At 34.4% G+C, this 17817-nt stretch overlaps 3 protein-coding genes across 6 annotated transcripts in view; 1 reads left to right on the forward strand and 2 right to left on the reverse strand.

Moving 5' to 3' along the window:
- Window positions 1-8297, reverse strand: part of mtx1a (metaxin 1a) — a 29171-nt gene extending 20874 nt beyond the window's left edge. For 2 of the 3 annotated variants that reach the window (XR_015510546.1, XR_015510545.1), the window contains exon 1: window positions 8195-8297. Coding sequence is in view for 1 of the 3 variants with exons in the window: in NM_001128238.1 (NP_001121710.1) it covers window positions 8195-8275 (81 nt within the window). In the remaining 2 variants the exon portion in view is untranslated. 3 annotated transcript variants of the gene reach the window in all.
- dpy19l1l (dpy-19-like 1, like (H. sapiens)) overlaps window positions 1-17817 on the forward strand; it is a 754017-nt gene that overhangs the window by 291974 nt on the left and 444226 nt on the right. The window lies entirely within an intron of this gene.
- On the reverse strand, window positions 10689-14416 carry tex13c (TEX13 family member C). Its single transcript, XM_087287739.1, has 4 exons — window positions 12019-14416; window positions 11758-11934; window positions 11497-11673; window positions 10689-11418 (listed from the first exon to the last, which is right to left on the reverse strand). Exons 1-4 carry the CDS (start codon window positions 12617-12619, stop codon window positions 10736-10738), a joined length of 1638 nt encoding a protein of 545 aa, XP_087143865.1. The 5' UTR covers window positions 12620-14416; the 3' UTR covers window positions 10689-10735.

Below are 17817 nucleotides of genomic sequence, written 5' to 3' on the forward strand. Positions count from 1 at the left end.
GGTTTGACGGTTTCGCGGTATACGGTATGTTACAAATGTTACAAAATAATAGAACAGTGAAGCAAATTTGACTTTTTCCATATAATATATTTTTAGTTACTATAAACAACACCACTTACAATGAACAAATAAAAAATAAGAAAATAATAAATAATGTGTCAAAGTCCAAATAAAGTCCAAATAAACATGGTGCAAATCCTCAGTAAAAATAGATATAAATATTTACTATACTAAATAGTTACATAACGAAACTAGATTCAATATGGAACATCCTTAGGTTTTATGTGCCAGCATGGATATGGTTGTCTATGGATATGGATTTGGATATGGTTGTCTGCAATGCAGACAAACAGCTGCATCTTCATTTGCGTCTTTTGAAAACAGCAAGAGCAGCAGTTCGTCTTTGCTGTGTCACTGTTTTGTCATGTTTCTGTGCTGCTGTGCATGCAAAAGTACTTAGTATGAGAATTATTTCATGCAAAACTTTTTTTTTGCGTTTTATTTAGCCGCGCATAAATGTATGCCTATCTCTCATTCTGTGTTGTTCAAAAAGCTTGGTCCACAAACAAAAGCGAAACCTATGCTTATTGGTTGTGATATAGCGAGTTTGAACCAATCTGGGCATGGAGGAGGGACAATGCATCAATGTATCATGTCTGATTTGTCCGGAGACACAGTGACGAGCGTTTCTTTGTCAAATCAGCGTTGTCAAATGTTGATGACGTAACCGCACTGATTCCGGAGCCTCCGAAAGTCCTATAAATAAGTCCTATACTCTATAAATAAAATGTATCATTATCATTATAATTATTATTATTATTATTATCATTATTATTATTTAGTGTATACATTTTAATTTATGCATTCAAATTGCTGGTTTAGTCAATAATTGTGTAAAATGTAATTAACCAGCTCAATAATCTTCTCCTATCCAATTCTTTAAATATTTATTAACGGTCATTATCAGTAAGTTCAACTGAGATCATAAAACTAAAATATATTATACACAAGATTTTTTTTATTACTTCTAAATTAAAGTGTAACATTATTAATATTATAAAAACGAAAGAATAAAAAAACAATAAAATTACAAACTTAAAAATGAAAAAAAAAAATCTCTAATTCTATAGCAATAAATATGGCTTTTAAAATCAGCGACGATGGCTACAACTACTACAACAACTACTATTACTACTACTACAACAACAACTTCTGCTTCTACAACTACTACTACTACAGCTACAACTACTATTACTACAACAACAACTACTACTACTACTTCTGCTTCTACAACTACAACAGCTACAACTACAATTACCATATATATATTTTACATCAGTTATGGCCTATATATCGGTTATACATCGGTTATGGCCCATATATTGGTTATAACCTATATACCGGTTATCCAGCTGCCATGGCCTATATATCGGTTATACATCAGTTATGGCCTGTATATTAGTTATATCCTATATATCGGTTATACATCAGTTATGGCCTATATACTGGTTATACATTGTTATAGTCTATCGGTTAGATTAAGTTTTGAGTTATGAGAAATGAAAAATATATTAAATGATAATTAAAAGATAAAAATATTTGTAAACCTATTACAATTCAAATCTTTTTAATTTTTGAAATATTTAAATGAACATAACATGTTTGCTTGCTCATAACTTCTGGAAAAAAAAGCTGACACTGGATGATGTGTCAAGCAAATGTGGAACCATCACATGTGGTATACTGTAAAATGCTGTAAGCTAACATACAACAATCTAAAGTATAGTTTTAGCCTAAAACAGTAACTATAAAAAATGTGTAAAGGAAACTGGATTTGCGGAAAGAGCTGAGTATTGAGTTCTGAGATTTTCTCCATTTCCCGGTTGCAGTCGAGCGGTGAGCTGGAAAAGCCCAGTTAGCTCCATCAAAGGCTGACATCATAGCCTCAGATTTATTACTAGATTGATTCCTACACAATCCTAAATTGTGGCTCGTAAAGTGAAGGGGATCAAGTTTGGAAAGAAACCACTGTTCTGCGAACAACCGCCACTGTCCAAAGCAAACACTAAGAATAAAACTACAGCTGGCCGAGGTCCACTTTGCCCACAGTAAAAACTGTTCATCTGACTCCTGCTGTACACATAAACACTCTGAAATTAGGCCACGGATGACAGAACAGCTCCTCTTGAAAGTGCAGATGGTAATAATTAGTTTCAGCCTTTCATAAGATCCCTATAAGCAGAGTGGCACTTATGATGATTGGGTGGTTCTGATTTAAAGCCACGCCCACAAAACGCAGAGCGCCCAATCCCTGCTCTGTTGTTAAGGGAGAATGCTCCAATACAACAAAACAAAACGGCCACTGCAGAGGTTAATTCACAAAACACGCATACACAACAGCAAACAGCAACACTAACATTTGAAAGATGGATTAACTACGTGTCACATTAGATGTTTTCCGAGATCAAGGCCAAAAACCAAGCACAACTGTTGTTAATGTTAAAATTACATGTTTTCTTTTTACTTGAAGGTCTGAAATAAAACAAACATATTTATGAAAAAGTTAGATTTGGCATAATTTTTACTTTACTAGCCCCCCTGAATTATTAGCTGAACTATTTATTATTATAAATGGGTTGTCACATTGCAATTAGTTTTAATTTGACATGACTTTTCAGGGCTCAAAAGGATTTACCAAATTTATCTCTGACCACAGCTAAAAATAAATAAATTATTATTTCCCAGCCATTTAAATAATGTGTCAAAACAAGCAATAGCTTTATACATGCACTTTTTAATTAAACAACTGGTCTTTAAAAACAATTTACATTTAAAAAAATAACTATTGTCATGTATATAAAATATTCACAGTAATCTGACCAGGCTAAAGGACCCAGGTCACCAGTTAACTACACATAAATGTGGAGTAATCTCATATTAAAGCAATGTTATTGTAAAAAAAAAAAAAAAAAAAAAAAAAAAAAAAAAAAAGATTAACAAAAAAATTACTGTAAAATTACATATCATATAAAAAGAAACATATCTAAGTGATAATGAAAGGATGGTCACGTGCACACAGTTAAATTTAGGCTTAGGTTTAAATTGAAGTTTTATTAAGTTTAGTTAATAAAACTTCAATTTAAACATTATTTTCAACCAGCCAAAGTGGCTAGTAGGAGTGTCTGTCTAACCTGTCACAGCTAGGGTTGTAACGGTATGAATTTTTCACGGTATGATAATCGTCTAAAACAATACCACGGTTTGACGGTTTCGCGGTATACGGTATGTTACAAATGTTACAAAATAATAGAACAGTGAAGCAAATTTGACTTTTTCCATATAATATATTTTTAGTTACTATAAACAACACCACTTACAATGAACAAATAAAAAATAAGAAAATAATAAATAATGTGTCAAAGTCCAAATAAAGTCCAAATAAACATGGTGCAAATCCTCAGTAAAAATAGATATAAATATTTACTATACTAAATAGTTACATAACGAAACTAGATTCAATATGGAACATCCTTAGGTTTTATGTGCCAGCATGGATATGGTTGTCTATGGATATGGATTTGGATATGGTTGTCTGCAATGCAGACAAACAGCTGCATCTTCATTTGCGTCTTTTGAAAACAGCAAGAGCAGCAGTTCGTCTTTGCTGTGTCACTGTTTTGTCATGTTTCTGTGCTGCTGTGCATGCAAAAGTACTTAGTATGAGAATTATTTCATGCAAAACTTTTTTTTTGCGTTTTATTTAGCCGCGCATAAATGTATGCCTATCTCTCATTCTGTGTTGTTCAAAAAGCTTGGTCCACAAACAAAAGCGAAACCTATGCTTATTGGTTGTGATATAGCGAGTTTGAACCAATCTGGGCATGGAGGAGGGACAATGCATCAATGTATCATGTCTGATTTGTCCGGAGACACAGTGACGAGCGTTTCTTTGTCAAATCAGCGTTGTCAAATGTTGATGACGTAACCGCACTGATTCCGGAGCCTCCGAAAGTCCGCGAATGTTATGTGATACAGCACTGGAAAGCTGAGATTCTCTTCTTTATGCCAATCTTTGAATTGTATGAATCGGATCAGCGGATCAAAAGTTATTAAACATTTAAGAGCAATACTTATTTTTAGCCGCGGGCGGCTGTCTCGATCTTTAAGGGTTAAAACCGTTGATACGCAATTGTTCATGGTATGATAATCGTGCACGTTCAAATTGTGGTAAACCGTCATACCGGTATATTGTTACAACCCTAGTCACAGCTTACACTTACTCGCATTTGGCGGGTGTTAATGTCAAGCCCTGTATATACACTCAACAATTCTGTCTCGAATCTGTTCTAGAATCTGATTGGCTGATAGCAGTGCAATATTCTGCATTATCTGAACTCCTGTTTTCATTACAGCCGACTAGTTCAGTAAACAGAAACAAAGAAGAAATGCCCTCATGTGTTTAGCGTTTTTCCTTATCGCAAACACAACAGTAATTTGGTAGTCATTGAACTGCTTTATCTTTTTCAGGGTTAGTTATTGTCATATCCTGATTGCAACAGAAAAAAACCGGGAAATCTCTGTAGACTGATGGCAATTCATGCCGTTCAGCCTTATAATCTTAAAATGTGAGCAAAATCACTTGTTTTGTCATCACTTTAGACATTACATTAGAGAATCATTCAAATACTAGCTCTAAAGTAGCGTTAGTGAATTAGTAAGGGTTTCTGCTACGTCAGCTGCAGATGTGTATGAATGGCAGAAAAAAGTAGTTACTTATTCAAGAGGGTTTTTGAGACTCTCCGTGTTTGATTTTCTTTTTTATACACACGATTATGCAGTCTAACTGTTGTATAAACACAGTATCACACTCGTAGCAGTGCGATATGGCTGTATAGCGTCACAGTGGTGGGACATTAAGGCACTAAAGCACACCTCCTACCAGTGCCCATATACCATATACAGCCACATCGCACTGCTACAAGTGTGATATTGCTCATTTTTAATCAAATCAAACCAATTCATGAAAAAAATTTTAAATACATAACAACTTTGAATAATGTCTTTATTTGTGTGCCTATATTATATATAATGAGAAAATGTAACAAATTTAGATTGTTTTTAGATTTAATATTATTTCTGCCTAATGCGCCAGCAGTAAAGAGAGCGATTTCAAAATATTTGTAATATTTAATTTAATTTGTTAAGTTGCTTAAAATATTTATATGCAAGACACGTAAAAAATCTACATTTATTTTCCAGTATTTAAAGTCCAAAACCTTGCAATATTTTATATTGACCTGTTCTAATATTCTACAAATAAATATGGGTTTTAAATCAAATCATGTACCAATTACTTATGAACTGAAAAAACATCAATAATGAACAGTCTCTTAATATGTGTGCCTATATTATATAAAGAAAATTTAACAAATTCAGATTGTTTTTACATTTAATATTTCTTTATGCTGCAGCAGATAAGAGAACTATTTTAAAATATTTGTAGACTTATTAATTGCTTAAATTGTAAAGTAAAATTATATACACTGAAAAAACATTACATTAAGGTCATTGATTGTAAACAATTTATATGAACTGAATTTAAGCAAACAAACTTACTTTAAGTGTTCAACTTAATTTGTTTAAATTCAGCTTGTATAAATTGTTTGCAACAATTTGCATTGCTTGAAGCATTTTAAAATGTTAATAATATATATATATATATATATATATATATATACACATATATATATATATATATATATATATATATATATATATATATATATATATTTTTTTTTTTTTTTAAATGTTAATAATATATATATATATATATATATATATATATATATATATATATATATATATATATATATATATATATATATATATATAAATTCATACAAGCAGAAATAAAATAGATATTGTGGTAAAAAAAAATAAAAATCACAATTACTTGAATAACATTTAATCACGGTCCACCAGGCCAATCTCCAAACACACATGCCCCTCACATGCAGTTACAATTTAATGCAACTCTATCCTTTCAGGAGCAACGAGATAATCTGGAAAATTCTGAATGAACTTGACATTACCAAAGCATCAGACAGAGCGAGCAAAACATGCCTGCGGTTCGCAGTAGGTGCAGACAGACTGTAACACACACAGACCGCTGGCGAGCCGGAAAAATCCCGGCACACTCCAAGAGTCCAAAACACACAGCACTGATGTAACCTAATCACTTTAACATGCCACTTCAGCAACAGCAACCTGGTTCCCTGCCCACACGCAAACCTTTGCTGATCAGGAATAAAATGTGAATGAATGCAGTCTCCAAAGCGGCCGATGGGAGATGAGACTGATGGTAACTCCAGATGACGGTGGTGGGTTTGTGGTTTACAGTAGCACAGACAGGTGGCGCCCTGGTGTGACCAAACTGAAGTGGAAAAATAGGAAAAAGCGGAGGAAACATAACCCACATGATGAATCATGCTACAGGAATATCTGCCGATAAGCACCTTGGCTTTGGGATGAACCGAGATATTAAAAGACTGAAAACTTAAATCATGAAAGGTAAACAGTGGAGATTTGCTTTTCAAATCAAGGCAGAATGATCTGACTGGTGCTGATCTTGGGTGCATTGCCCAAACAATAATGCAACTCGTAGCTGAACTATCATAGTACGATGCATCGTTTGGGAAGACAACAATGTAGGACAATGCTACTTTTGATTAGATATGAATACAGGGAACAGTGTATTAGCGAGCACCACCATGTTCTATGGTAAGTGAAAGAAGAAAAGGACAGAACTGGCTCTTCCTGCAGATTAAAGTGAGGACGAGATGGGTTGGGATCATGAGAATGATGCAGATTGGACAGTTCAGGTAAGTGGTGATGGAGACAGTTCAGGTAAGTTAGTTCAGAGGTACATGAGACAGGCATATAGTATATAGAATAATATAAACATTGTTAGCTATTAGCTTCATTATTCTGATAAATCTGAATATACTAGACTTGTTTTTTTTTGTTATAATGTTTATTGGAGGAAATATTTATACTTACTGTATGTTGTTTACAAGATTATACATGTTTGTTTTTAATAATATTCAGCAAAAAGGAATGGAATAAATGAAAGCTGTTGGAATATCAGTTGTTGGAAAGTATGTAAAAGGTGTCATTTATAAGTTCTCTGTTAAAGATTGTAATACTGCAACACCAATTAAATAATTTCAAGCAACTAAATTATTAATTATAAGGACAATTCAAATTAGTAAGTTAGATCCACTGTTGGACGTTGTTGCCATATGGCAACATATCATAAGGTACCTTAAAAAAAATCCCAATTTTTTTATTACGGCACATCAAATTAAGGCATTTAAAAAATAAAAAAAAAATGTTTTTTTTTTTTATACAGATCTATTATAATGCATGCAGTAGAGGGTTAACCATTTTATGTTCAATCCACTTAAATTTGTAAAAACAATTAAGTTAACTTAATCGATTTGATTTGGTACAACATGAATCAAATTTTGTGGAACCCTGCATTTTCTCCATTAAATCTACTTTGTATATAAATAAAATGATAAACAGAGAGAAAAAAGCAAGCAAGCAAGAAAGAAAGCACTTGAAAAACTCTCTAGTTCTCTGTAAGTACTGTTAAGTATGTATATATGTAGTCTTTGAGTATGTTTTATTCTATAAAGGTCTCAGTACAATTCTTGTGGTTTCAAATAATAATAAAAAAAAAACGTTAACTTACTTAGAGCATTTTCCCCAGATAATGACAATTAGATAGAGGGTTATTCAGTTATATATTAACTTCTTGACACTTCTGAAATTAAAACATTAGTGCCATTTGAATATAATAAACAGAAACGTCTGAAATTATGGCAGTTTTTGTGATCCTACACAAAACAAAACAACAAACGCTGTAAACGACTATTAACTAGTTGTGTGTTAGGGTAAAACGGATTTTTTATTCATCTGTAAACTACTGACGCCATTGGTCCAAATTTAAAACAAAAATATTGTCTTTGAGACTTTTTTTCATTAACTAGTGAATTAATTAATAACTATAAATTTATATATCGATCGACTCGGTCTCGCGGGTAGTTAACGTTACCTAGCAAAATCCATCAACAAACAGAACCCGACCTATATGAACACCAGTCGACATGAGCAGAAGATGAAAACTCACCAATACGATGAGACAATCTGTGTTTACTGACGGTAAACCCAAACCAGCCTTCCAGCAAAACAGCTCACAGGGCGCCGCCATCTTCAAAACTCCAGTCACCTCTGACCGGGGGAGCTGATGCTTCACAAATAAAAGTCCTGAGACTGTAGGTTTTTATTACAGATGAAGGGATGATCAAAAGTGAAAGAAAATACTTTTTTAAAAAGATGTAAATATATTTTGTTCAATTTTATGTGGAGGAACAGACCACATTTAAAATAATTTTCTGCAATCCAGTTGAAGATGGTGGTCTCAGTGTTTTTGAATTCAGTGTATTTAAAAACAAATGGATTCAGATTCATTCATTCAGATTTTTTTTTTGGTGTAATTTTGAAATTAAGATAAATCAGTGATATGGAACAACAAATGTAATGTTAACCTTTAAAAATAAAACCTTATTTTATAGAAATGAGTACAATAATGATATTAAATTGTGAGGCAGTTATTCAAATATAATGGACAACTTTTTAATTATTGTGAATTTCTCAGTTATTACAAGATCCCCCATAACTGCTAAAGAATTTGCAATAGTATCTGATGCAATTCCTAGTGGACTTGTTCAGCTCTTACCTGGTAATATATCCCTTGAATCTAATCTTTTACATAATAATCAATTAAGTATCAATGGTGTGAAAATTAATTTATCAATTTCTCTGCGGCTTAGTCCCTTTCTCAAACTGGGATGCCACAGCGGAACCCCCAACTTATCCAGCATATGTTTTGCGCGGCAGTTGCAACCCATCACTGGGAAACATCCATACACACTCATTCACACACATAATGGACATTTTAGCCTACCCAATTCACCTATACCACATGTCTTTGGGGGGGAAACATGCAAACTCCACACAGAAATGCCAACTGACTCAGCCGCGACTCGAACCAGTGGGGGGAGAACATGCAAACTCCACACAGAAATGCCAACTGACTCAGCCGCGACTCGAACCAGTGACCTTCTTGCTGTGAGGCAATCGTGCTACCCACTGCGTCACCGTGCAGCCCTGGTGTGAAAATTATAAACAGTAAATTTAATAACTTTTACATTAAAAAGTTATGCACAACTATATTATTTCCTAAATGCAAACCTTTTTGGAATTCCTTATTTGAGCAGATTGAATGAAAAACAGTTTGGAACTTACCTAGTACATACTGTCTGACCAATAAAGTCAAAGAAGTGACATATAAACTAATCATTTATTTTATCTAGTGAAACAAATTGTTCCCTGTTTGTTTTTTTAAGACAGGGATTCTGCATGCACTTTTTGTGAATTAGAGAAGGAATTAATAAAACATCTGTTTTTTTGAATGCACATATACCCAAATGTTTTGGTTTGATGTTGAATATCTTATATTTAAACTTACAAAATAAAAAATTCAGCAATCTTGTAAAGATTTTTTTGAATAATAATAATAATGCTAATACTAATAATAAAACGTTTGAGCAAAAATGGTTTATTAATTTAATGATTATACCGTGCTCAGCATAACTGAGTACATTCCATTAAAAAAAAATAAAGACTATTTTGATCCATTTCTCAGTAAATATAGGCAATGTATTTTGGTGCATTTAAAAAAAAAACAGATTTATATATATTACAGATATATTTATTAAAATAATATTTTAGTCAACAAACAGATTTAGAAATTGAAACATAATACAATTAAATAAATAAATAAAAACTTACAAACCTACAACATTTCAACTAAATTTTTTTTTAATTTTTTGCTTCTTTTGAATTTTTCCTCTTTTTTAAATTAGTATTTAATATTTTTCTATAACATATAATTGTGGGTGTGCTAGTTTTTGGACTGTTATCATAAGTTATATTGTTAGAAATGCTCCAGATTTGGCTTCAGTACTGACTATTCTAATGTATATGCACAAATATAATATTGTATAGCTTCCTATTAAAAATATCAATTTTAAAGAGAGATTTGTGAGGGGTGTACTCATATATGCTGAGCACTGTATATGGGAAATACCATGTACACAAACAAAAATGGTCCAATGATGAACCTAACATTTATTTGTTAAAAATTGATCTTAAGCATCATATGGAAACCCTAAAATACAGTAAAGATAAAAAAGCTATAAAGATGTATGCAATTTTTTAATCAACTTCTTATGCAAATGTCTTGTAATTTTATATGTCCCCTGTAATTTTATTGATATTTTGTTTTATTCTCTATTGATTTGTTGTACTGTATTCTTTAAATCAATGGCTTTTAAATAATGAAAGGAAAATGTAAAGCTCATTTCATAATTTGTCAAACCTATCATCATAAATTAAAATGTTATTGAGATTAATTTAGTATTAATTTATTTATTTATGATGGAACCTTTTAAAGCAAGTTGAAAATCTTTCTGATCCACAAAAATCTGACTATATCTAATGCTCAAATAACTGATTAATACACAAATAATAATTCAAAAAGAACAACACAGAGAGGATAATTTTAAAGTTTGACAACATTTAATGACACACAAAAACAAGAATAGTCCTAAAAATATGTTGCAGAGTGGAATCTTGAAAGCAGAGAAGGGCTTCTTGTTATTGAGCGAGTCCTCTTCATCTTGCCATCATTATCAAGTGGGAAAAACATGAAGTTTGAAGGAAGAGCAGGTCGCATAGCAACATGAGCTGGTTTCAGAGTAGGCAAATTTGTAAACACAGGAACAGGCAGAGGCACATGTTCGTCCACCTTCACTCCACTTGTAAGACGTGGCAGGCTGGGTAAAGACAGGCGAGACTCAACTTTACAATCAGACCCACATGACGGGTCAGCGCCGTTCCTCTCTGCCTTATTCACTAGTGGAGGAAACCTGGACACTTGACGTTCTGGAGCTTCGTCAATGATCTTCTGTCTGCTCAAAAGCTTAACAGGAGCACAGCGTCGCCTCAAAACAGGCGAGTGTGTGGAAACAGCAGCAGGATGCTGGGATTTGCCTACTCTCACTGCCAGAAGAGATGAGGAACACTCAACACTGACATTCAGCTCAGACTCACATGGAGGATCTTTCAGTGAAACTTTCATCTGATGCTCTGGAGGTCCATCAGTGAACTTCTGTCCACTGACAGGCTTCACAGGAACACACTTTGACTCCAGAACAGGCAGTTTTGAGCGTCCAGCAACAGGATGTTTGCGCAGAGATGTACGCTTGTCCATCCTCACAGGTTGCCTCCCTGAAAGGGCAACAAAAAATGAGCAAGGGGCAACACTGAGGTCAGACTCATATGAAGGGTTGATGTTTTCCACTGTACCTTTCATTATATGATTCGACCCCACGTCCAGCCATTCTGCGGGTTCATCTGTGAAACTCTGCTGGTTGACAGGCTTCACAGGAACACACTTTGTCTTTAGAATGGGCAGTTTTGATCGTGGAGCATCAGGATGATGTCGGAGAGGCCTACGCTTCTTCATTCTCACTGATTGGCTCCCTGAGAGAGGCACAAAAAATGAGCAAGGAGCAACATTGACAGTAAGGTCAGACTCACATGAAGGGTTGGTGTTTTCCACTGTACCTTTCATAATATGATTGGAGTCCACGCCCAGCCATTCTGAGGGTTCATCTGTGAAACTCTGCTGGTTGACAGGCTTCACAGGAACACACTTTGATTTCAGAATGGGCAGTTTGGAGCGTGGAGCAGCAGGATGATGACGGATAGGCTTACATTTATCCAGTCTCACTGATTGGCTCCCTGAAAAAGGCGTAAATAATGAGCAAAGAGCAACACTGACATTAAAGTCAGACTCACATAAAGGGTTGATGTTTTTCACTGTACCTTTTTGATTCAAGTCCACGCCCATCCATTCTGAGGGTTCATCTGTGAAACTCTGCTGGTTGACAGGCTTCACAGGAACACACTTTGACTTCAGAATGGGCAGTTTGGAGCGTGGAGCAGGATGATGACGGAGAGGCCTACGTTTATCCATTCTCTCTTCTCGACTCTCAGAATGGAGCAGAAGAGATGAAGAATGGTCAACACTGGCATTCAGGTCAGGCTCACATGAAAGATAGCTGATGTCTTTCAGTGAAACCTCCATCATATGTTTATGAGACCTCACTCCGCGACGTTTTGGCAGTCCATGACCATCAGTGAACTTCTGCTTCTCAGCAGGTTTCACAGGAACATGGCGCAGCTTCAGAACAGTCAGGTTTGAGCATACAACCTCATGCTGATGGAGAGGCGTACTTGTGTCCATCCTCACTGAACTGCTCCAGGAATGGGACAGATCAGACGAGGAACGGTCAGCATTGGCGTTCAGATCAGACACAGGTAAAAAGTAGCTGACACTTTTCACTGAAACTTTCATCTGACGCTTAGGAGAGCTCACGTCTCGGTGTTCTGGAGATCGTGGCACGGACTGACTGTTAGACCACATGTTGAAAAAGTGAAGTGAAGATTATATCACAACAACAACGACAAACTGGATCCAACAGGCGATAATGGCGACTGTCAAATGTAACTTTTCACCGTGGAATGGCCGCTATGATGTCAACATTCTTTTAGAACGTCCGCGTGCCTTCAAACCTGTGACGTTCTATCAGGCATCATTTAAATCTGTAGAATAGCCCATATTCACTTATACAGGCATTTTATTTACATACTACATTTGTTTATTTTATTTATAAATTCATCAAATCAGTTCTCATCTTAATTTACTCTGAGCGCACTTTTAAACGACGGATTTAACGCAATCAGATTTGGGGCAGATTTTAATATAGCAGGTCTACTGTATAAGTGAAAGTGTGGCTCCCTCTAGAGGTGAAAATCTTATTTTAGGCCAATATTGAATAGATATTAGTTATTCCTCTCCCTATAAGTATATAAATAAATACGCAAATAAATAACTAAATGAGTAAATAAATCCACACATTTCTGCATAAATAAATATATAAATAATAGTGTGGGCAAGTAAATAATTAAATAAATTACACAAATGTAGGGGAAATAAAAAGTGCTAAACTTAATGTTTCTTTTCCCTCCCTTTTAAACGTTTTTTCATTTTTGCACGTAGTTTGGTATTTACTTTTCCTCAGGTCAACATGAGAATGAGAGGCTGTCAGAAGTCAGTCAAAAAATATGTATGCAATTTTTTGTAAGGATCAATGATGGCATAAAGAGCGCCTTCTGATGATTTGACAAACAGACTGTCATGATCATGTTGACCTGAGGAAAAGTAAATAGCCAACGTTCAATAATGAATAAACGTTTAGAAATGTAATTTCCCCAACATTCCCCAAATAAATTGCATAAACATGCAACTTATTCAGTTATTTACCTGCCTGCACTATTAAATATGTCTATATTTATGTATGCAGAAATTTGAAGATTTTTACACATTTATTTATTTGCATATTTATTAATTTATTATTTTATTTATGCAGTATAAAATAAGCATAGACAAAGGCTTTAAGACTAATTAACTTTTTAATTATTCAAATGGCCAAATACTGAGGAAAACTGAATGAGCTGGCCAGTTTGTTATTTGCCTATAGGCTACAGCCTTTAATTTAAAACAAGTTTGAACAGTTTCCTAATAGTTTTTTTTTTTTTTTTGACTGATGATAAATTGATGATAATAAATTTTCATATTTCTATGTAAAACATTAAATGCTAATTTCATAAAATTATTTAAAAAACTTTAATAACTTACGGTTTAAATTCACACCAGTAAATATACACTTATTTTACTTAGTATTTTCAGCACTTCGACAAAAATGTGAAAAATATTTTTGCTACATCAAAAAGTGTGTCACCATTCGACAATCTAATCCAGCAATGCCTCACAGCAAGAAGGTTGCCGATTCGAGCCCCGGCTGGGTCAGTTGGCATTTCTGTGTGGAGTTTGTATGTTCTCCCCGTGTTCGCGTGGGTTTCCTCCAGGTGCTCCGGTTTCCTCTAGTCCAAGGACATGCACTATACTGTAGGTGAAATGAATAAACTAAATTGGCCGTATGGTATTTGTGTGAATGCAAGAGTGTATGGATGTTTCCCAATACTGGGTTGCGGCTAGAAGGCCATCCGCTTGGTAAAACATTTGATGGATAAGTTGGCGGTTCATTCCTCTGTGGCAATTCCAGATTAATAAAGGGACTAAGCTGAAAAGAAAATGCATTAATGAATAAATAACTGCAAAAATATTTACTTTTTAGAGAAAAGAACCACCTCTTCCAATAGGCTGGCTCTGGCCGGAAAAGACACACACATACAGTTGAAGTCAGAATTATTAGCCCCCCTTTGAATATTTTATTCTTTTTTTAAAAATTTTCTAAATGATGTTTAACAGAGCAAAGAATTTTTCACAGTATGTCTGATAATATTTTTTCTTCTTGAGAAAGTCTTATTTGTTTTATTTTTGGCTAGAATAAAAGCAGTTTTTAATTTTTTAAACACCATTTTAAGGTTAAAATGATTAGCCCCTTTAAGCTATATTTTTTTAATAGTCTACAGAACAAACCATCGTTATACAATAACTTGCCTAATTACCCTAACCTGCCTAGTTAAACTAATTAACCTAGTTAAGCCTTTAAATGTCCCTTTAAGCTGCATAGAGGTGTCTTGAAAAAGTCAAATATTATGTACTGTGATCATAGCAAAGATAAAATAAATCAGTTATTAGAAATGAGTGATTAAAACTATTATGATTAGAAATGTGTTGAAAAAAATCTTCACTCCGTTAAACAGAAATGGGGGTGGGGGGTGGGGGTGGGGGGGGGATTAACAGGGGAGCTAATAACTCAGGGGGGCCAATAATTCTGACTTCAACTGTGTAAACATACGTAGTCAGCACAGCCATAAATAGTGGTGGTTTTTAGTTAAAACAAATTTAGACGATCAGTTTTTGAAATCACACACACATAAGATAGTATAGCTTAGTGAGGAAAATAAAAAAACATACAAATTCAGTCAGTGAAATTCACAAAATTTCTTATCTTATTTCTGCTTTTTTATGTGTTCCTGGTTTTCAATTGGTTTTCTTTTATTCTTTTACTTAAACTTAATGTCTTTCCTCATCACAAAAGTAAAACATTCATTGACATTACCATAAGTGTTTTATTTATTATATTTATATAAAGGAGTAGCACTATATTAAAATGATTTCTGAAGGATCACTATAAGAATAATTGCTGCTGAAAATTGCACATTCATTCATTCATTCATTTTCTTTTCGGCGTAGTTCCTTTATTAATCTGGGGTCGCCACAGCGGACGCCAACGTATCCGCCAACGTATCCAGTATATACACCCATACACACTCATTCACACACATACACTACGGACAATTTAGCTCACCCAATTTACCTACTGCATGTCTTGGACTGTTGGGGAAACTTGAGTACCCGGAGGAAACCCAAGCAAACGCAGGGAGAACATGCAAACTTCACACAGAAACGCCAACTGACCCAGCCAAGGTCTTGAACCTGCAACCTTCTTGCTGTGAGGGGCATCGCTACCCACTGCACCACCGCGCCTGAAAATTACTCTCATTCTAAAAATAATAGCCATAAGGGAATGTTCTACAGTTGAAGTCAGAATTATTAGCCCCCCTTTGAATTTATTTTTCTTTTTTTAAATATTGCCCAAATGATGTTTAACGGATTCAGGAAATTTTCACAGTATGTCTGATAATATTTTTTTCTTCTGGAGAAAGTCTTATTTATTTTATTTTAGCTAGAATAAAAGCAGTTTTGAATTTTTAAAACACCATTTGAAGGATAAAATTATTAGCCCCTTTAAGCTATTTTGGGATAGTCTACAGAACAAACCATCATTATACAATAGCTTGCCTAATTGCCCTAGCCTGCCTAGTTAACCTAATTAACCTAGTCAAGCCTTTAAATGTCACTTTATACTGTATAGAAGTGTCTTGAAAATATCTAGTCAAATATTATTTACTGTCATCATGGCAAAGGTAATTTAACTCAGTTATTATAGATGAGTTACTAAAACTATTGTTTACAAACGTGTTGAAAAATCTCTCTGTTAAACAGAAATGGGGGAAAAATAAACAGGGGGGCTAATAATTTAGAGGGGCTAATAATTCTGACTTCAACTGTTTAACAAAAACAATTTAAGTGTGCTGTGTCTAGGCACAAACATTTTGTAACCATGACATTATTTGGCATTTTACATTGTGCTTGTGTTATATATTAAGAAAGAGAGAGAAGACATCACCTCCTGGCCAAATGGACAATCAGTCACATCTGTTGCAACTCTCCATTCCAAAGAAGCTGCCAAAAATTCATAAGCCAAAACAACATGCACACATGATGACATCATCATCTCCAGAGTCCCAAGAGACTGATAGAGTCCAGTACATTCCTGCAGAGGACATAAGCACCCATTTCAAAACTAGTAATCCTTTAGAGCACACTCACTCAATCTATAACACACATGTAGCTGCTTAAACTATGTGCTCTCATTTAAATCATTGACTTTCATTAAGAGTGAAGACAAGAAAAGTTCCACATATTGAGAAAATCTGGCATGGAAAAGGACTTCAGGCATTATTGGGAAATTTTTTTTAATTATTATTCCAAGAGCAGGACGGAGGACAAAAAGATTTTTTGTTAAACGCATGCAGTTTTAAAGAAACATTCATGCAGCTTCCTTCAGTTTAGTGTCTATTTTAAAGGTCCCCACATCAGAATGAACCACCAATTATTCCAGCATATGTTTTACACAGCGGATGCCCTTCCAGCCACAACCTAATATTGAGACAGTTCACCCAAAAATTATAATTACCCGATGTGATCTCATGGCAATACATAACTTTTTTTTTATTTTGTTGCTTATTAGTGTTAATTTGAGACGGTACGGTGGCTCAGTGGTTAGCGCTATTGCCTCACATCAAGAAGGTAACTGGTTCGAGTCCTAACTGGGCCAGTTGGCATTTCTCTGTGGAGTTAGCATGTTTTCTCTGTGTTGGCGTGGGTTTCCTCAGGTCTTCCGGTTCCCCCACACAGTCCAAAGACATGCGCTATAGATGAATATATAGATGAATATATAGATGAATAAATTGGCCGTAGTGTGTGTATGTGTGTGTGTGTGTGTGTTTGTGTTTACCAGTACTGGGAAGAGCATCCGCTGTGTAAAACATATGCTGGAATAGTTGGCGGTTCATTTCGCTGTGGTGACTTCTGAAATAGAGACTAAGCGGAAGGAAAAAGAATGAATAAATTTGTTAAATTTGTACATTTCATTCATATATTTTAGTTTGATATTCTCATCCTTCGATGAGGGGTGGGGTTTGGGGACATGCCTCCCTTTAAAATTAATCCATTTTCATGTGAATTAAATCATATAAATTCATAAGAATGAACAACTTTTCTGACATACATAAAATAGTTACTTTCCTTGTGGGACCGGGTTGAAATTATCTTGTAATTTACTAACCATAAACCCATCTTTGGTCTATGACGTCCTTTATCCAGGTGAACAAAATCCAAGACGTCTCATGAAGCAAAATGATGTGTTTTTGAGACAAAAATATTTCAATTAGTCTTTTTTAAGATTTATTCATCAGATTTTTTGACAGCTAAACAAAGAGAAAATAACAGTATATATATATATATAT

Source organism: Danio rerio, chromosome 16, assembly GCF_052040795.2.
Source record: "Danio rerio strain M-AB ecotype USA chromosome 16, GRCz13ab, whole genome shotgun sequence".
In the NCBI taxonomy this organism is placed as follows: Eukaryota; Metazoa; Chordata; class Actinopteri; order Cypriniformes; family Danionidae; genus Danio; species Danio rerio.

Excerpts from the sequence above, each read along its gene's own strand:
- tex13c (XM_087287739.1), bottom strand. The coding sequence starts at position 12,619 with ATGTGGTCTAACAGTCAGTCCGTGCCACGATCTCCAGAACACCGAGAC. Across the intron at positions 11,674-11,757 it reads CTCCAATCATATTATGAAAG|GGAGCCAATCAGTGAGAATG; the intron begins GTACAGTGGAAA and ends TGCCTCTCTCAG. Across the intron at positions 11,419-11,496 it reads GTCGAATCATATAATGAAAG|GGAGGCAACCTGTGAGGATG; the intron begins GTACAGTGGAAA and ends TTGCCCTTTCAG.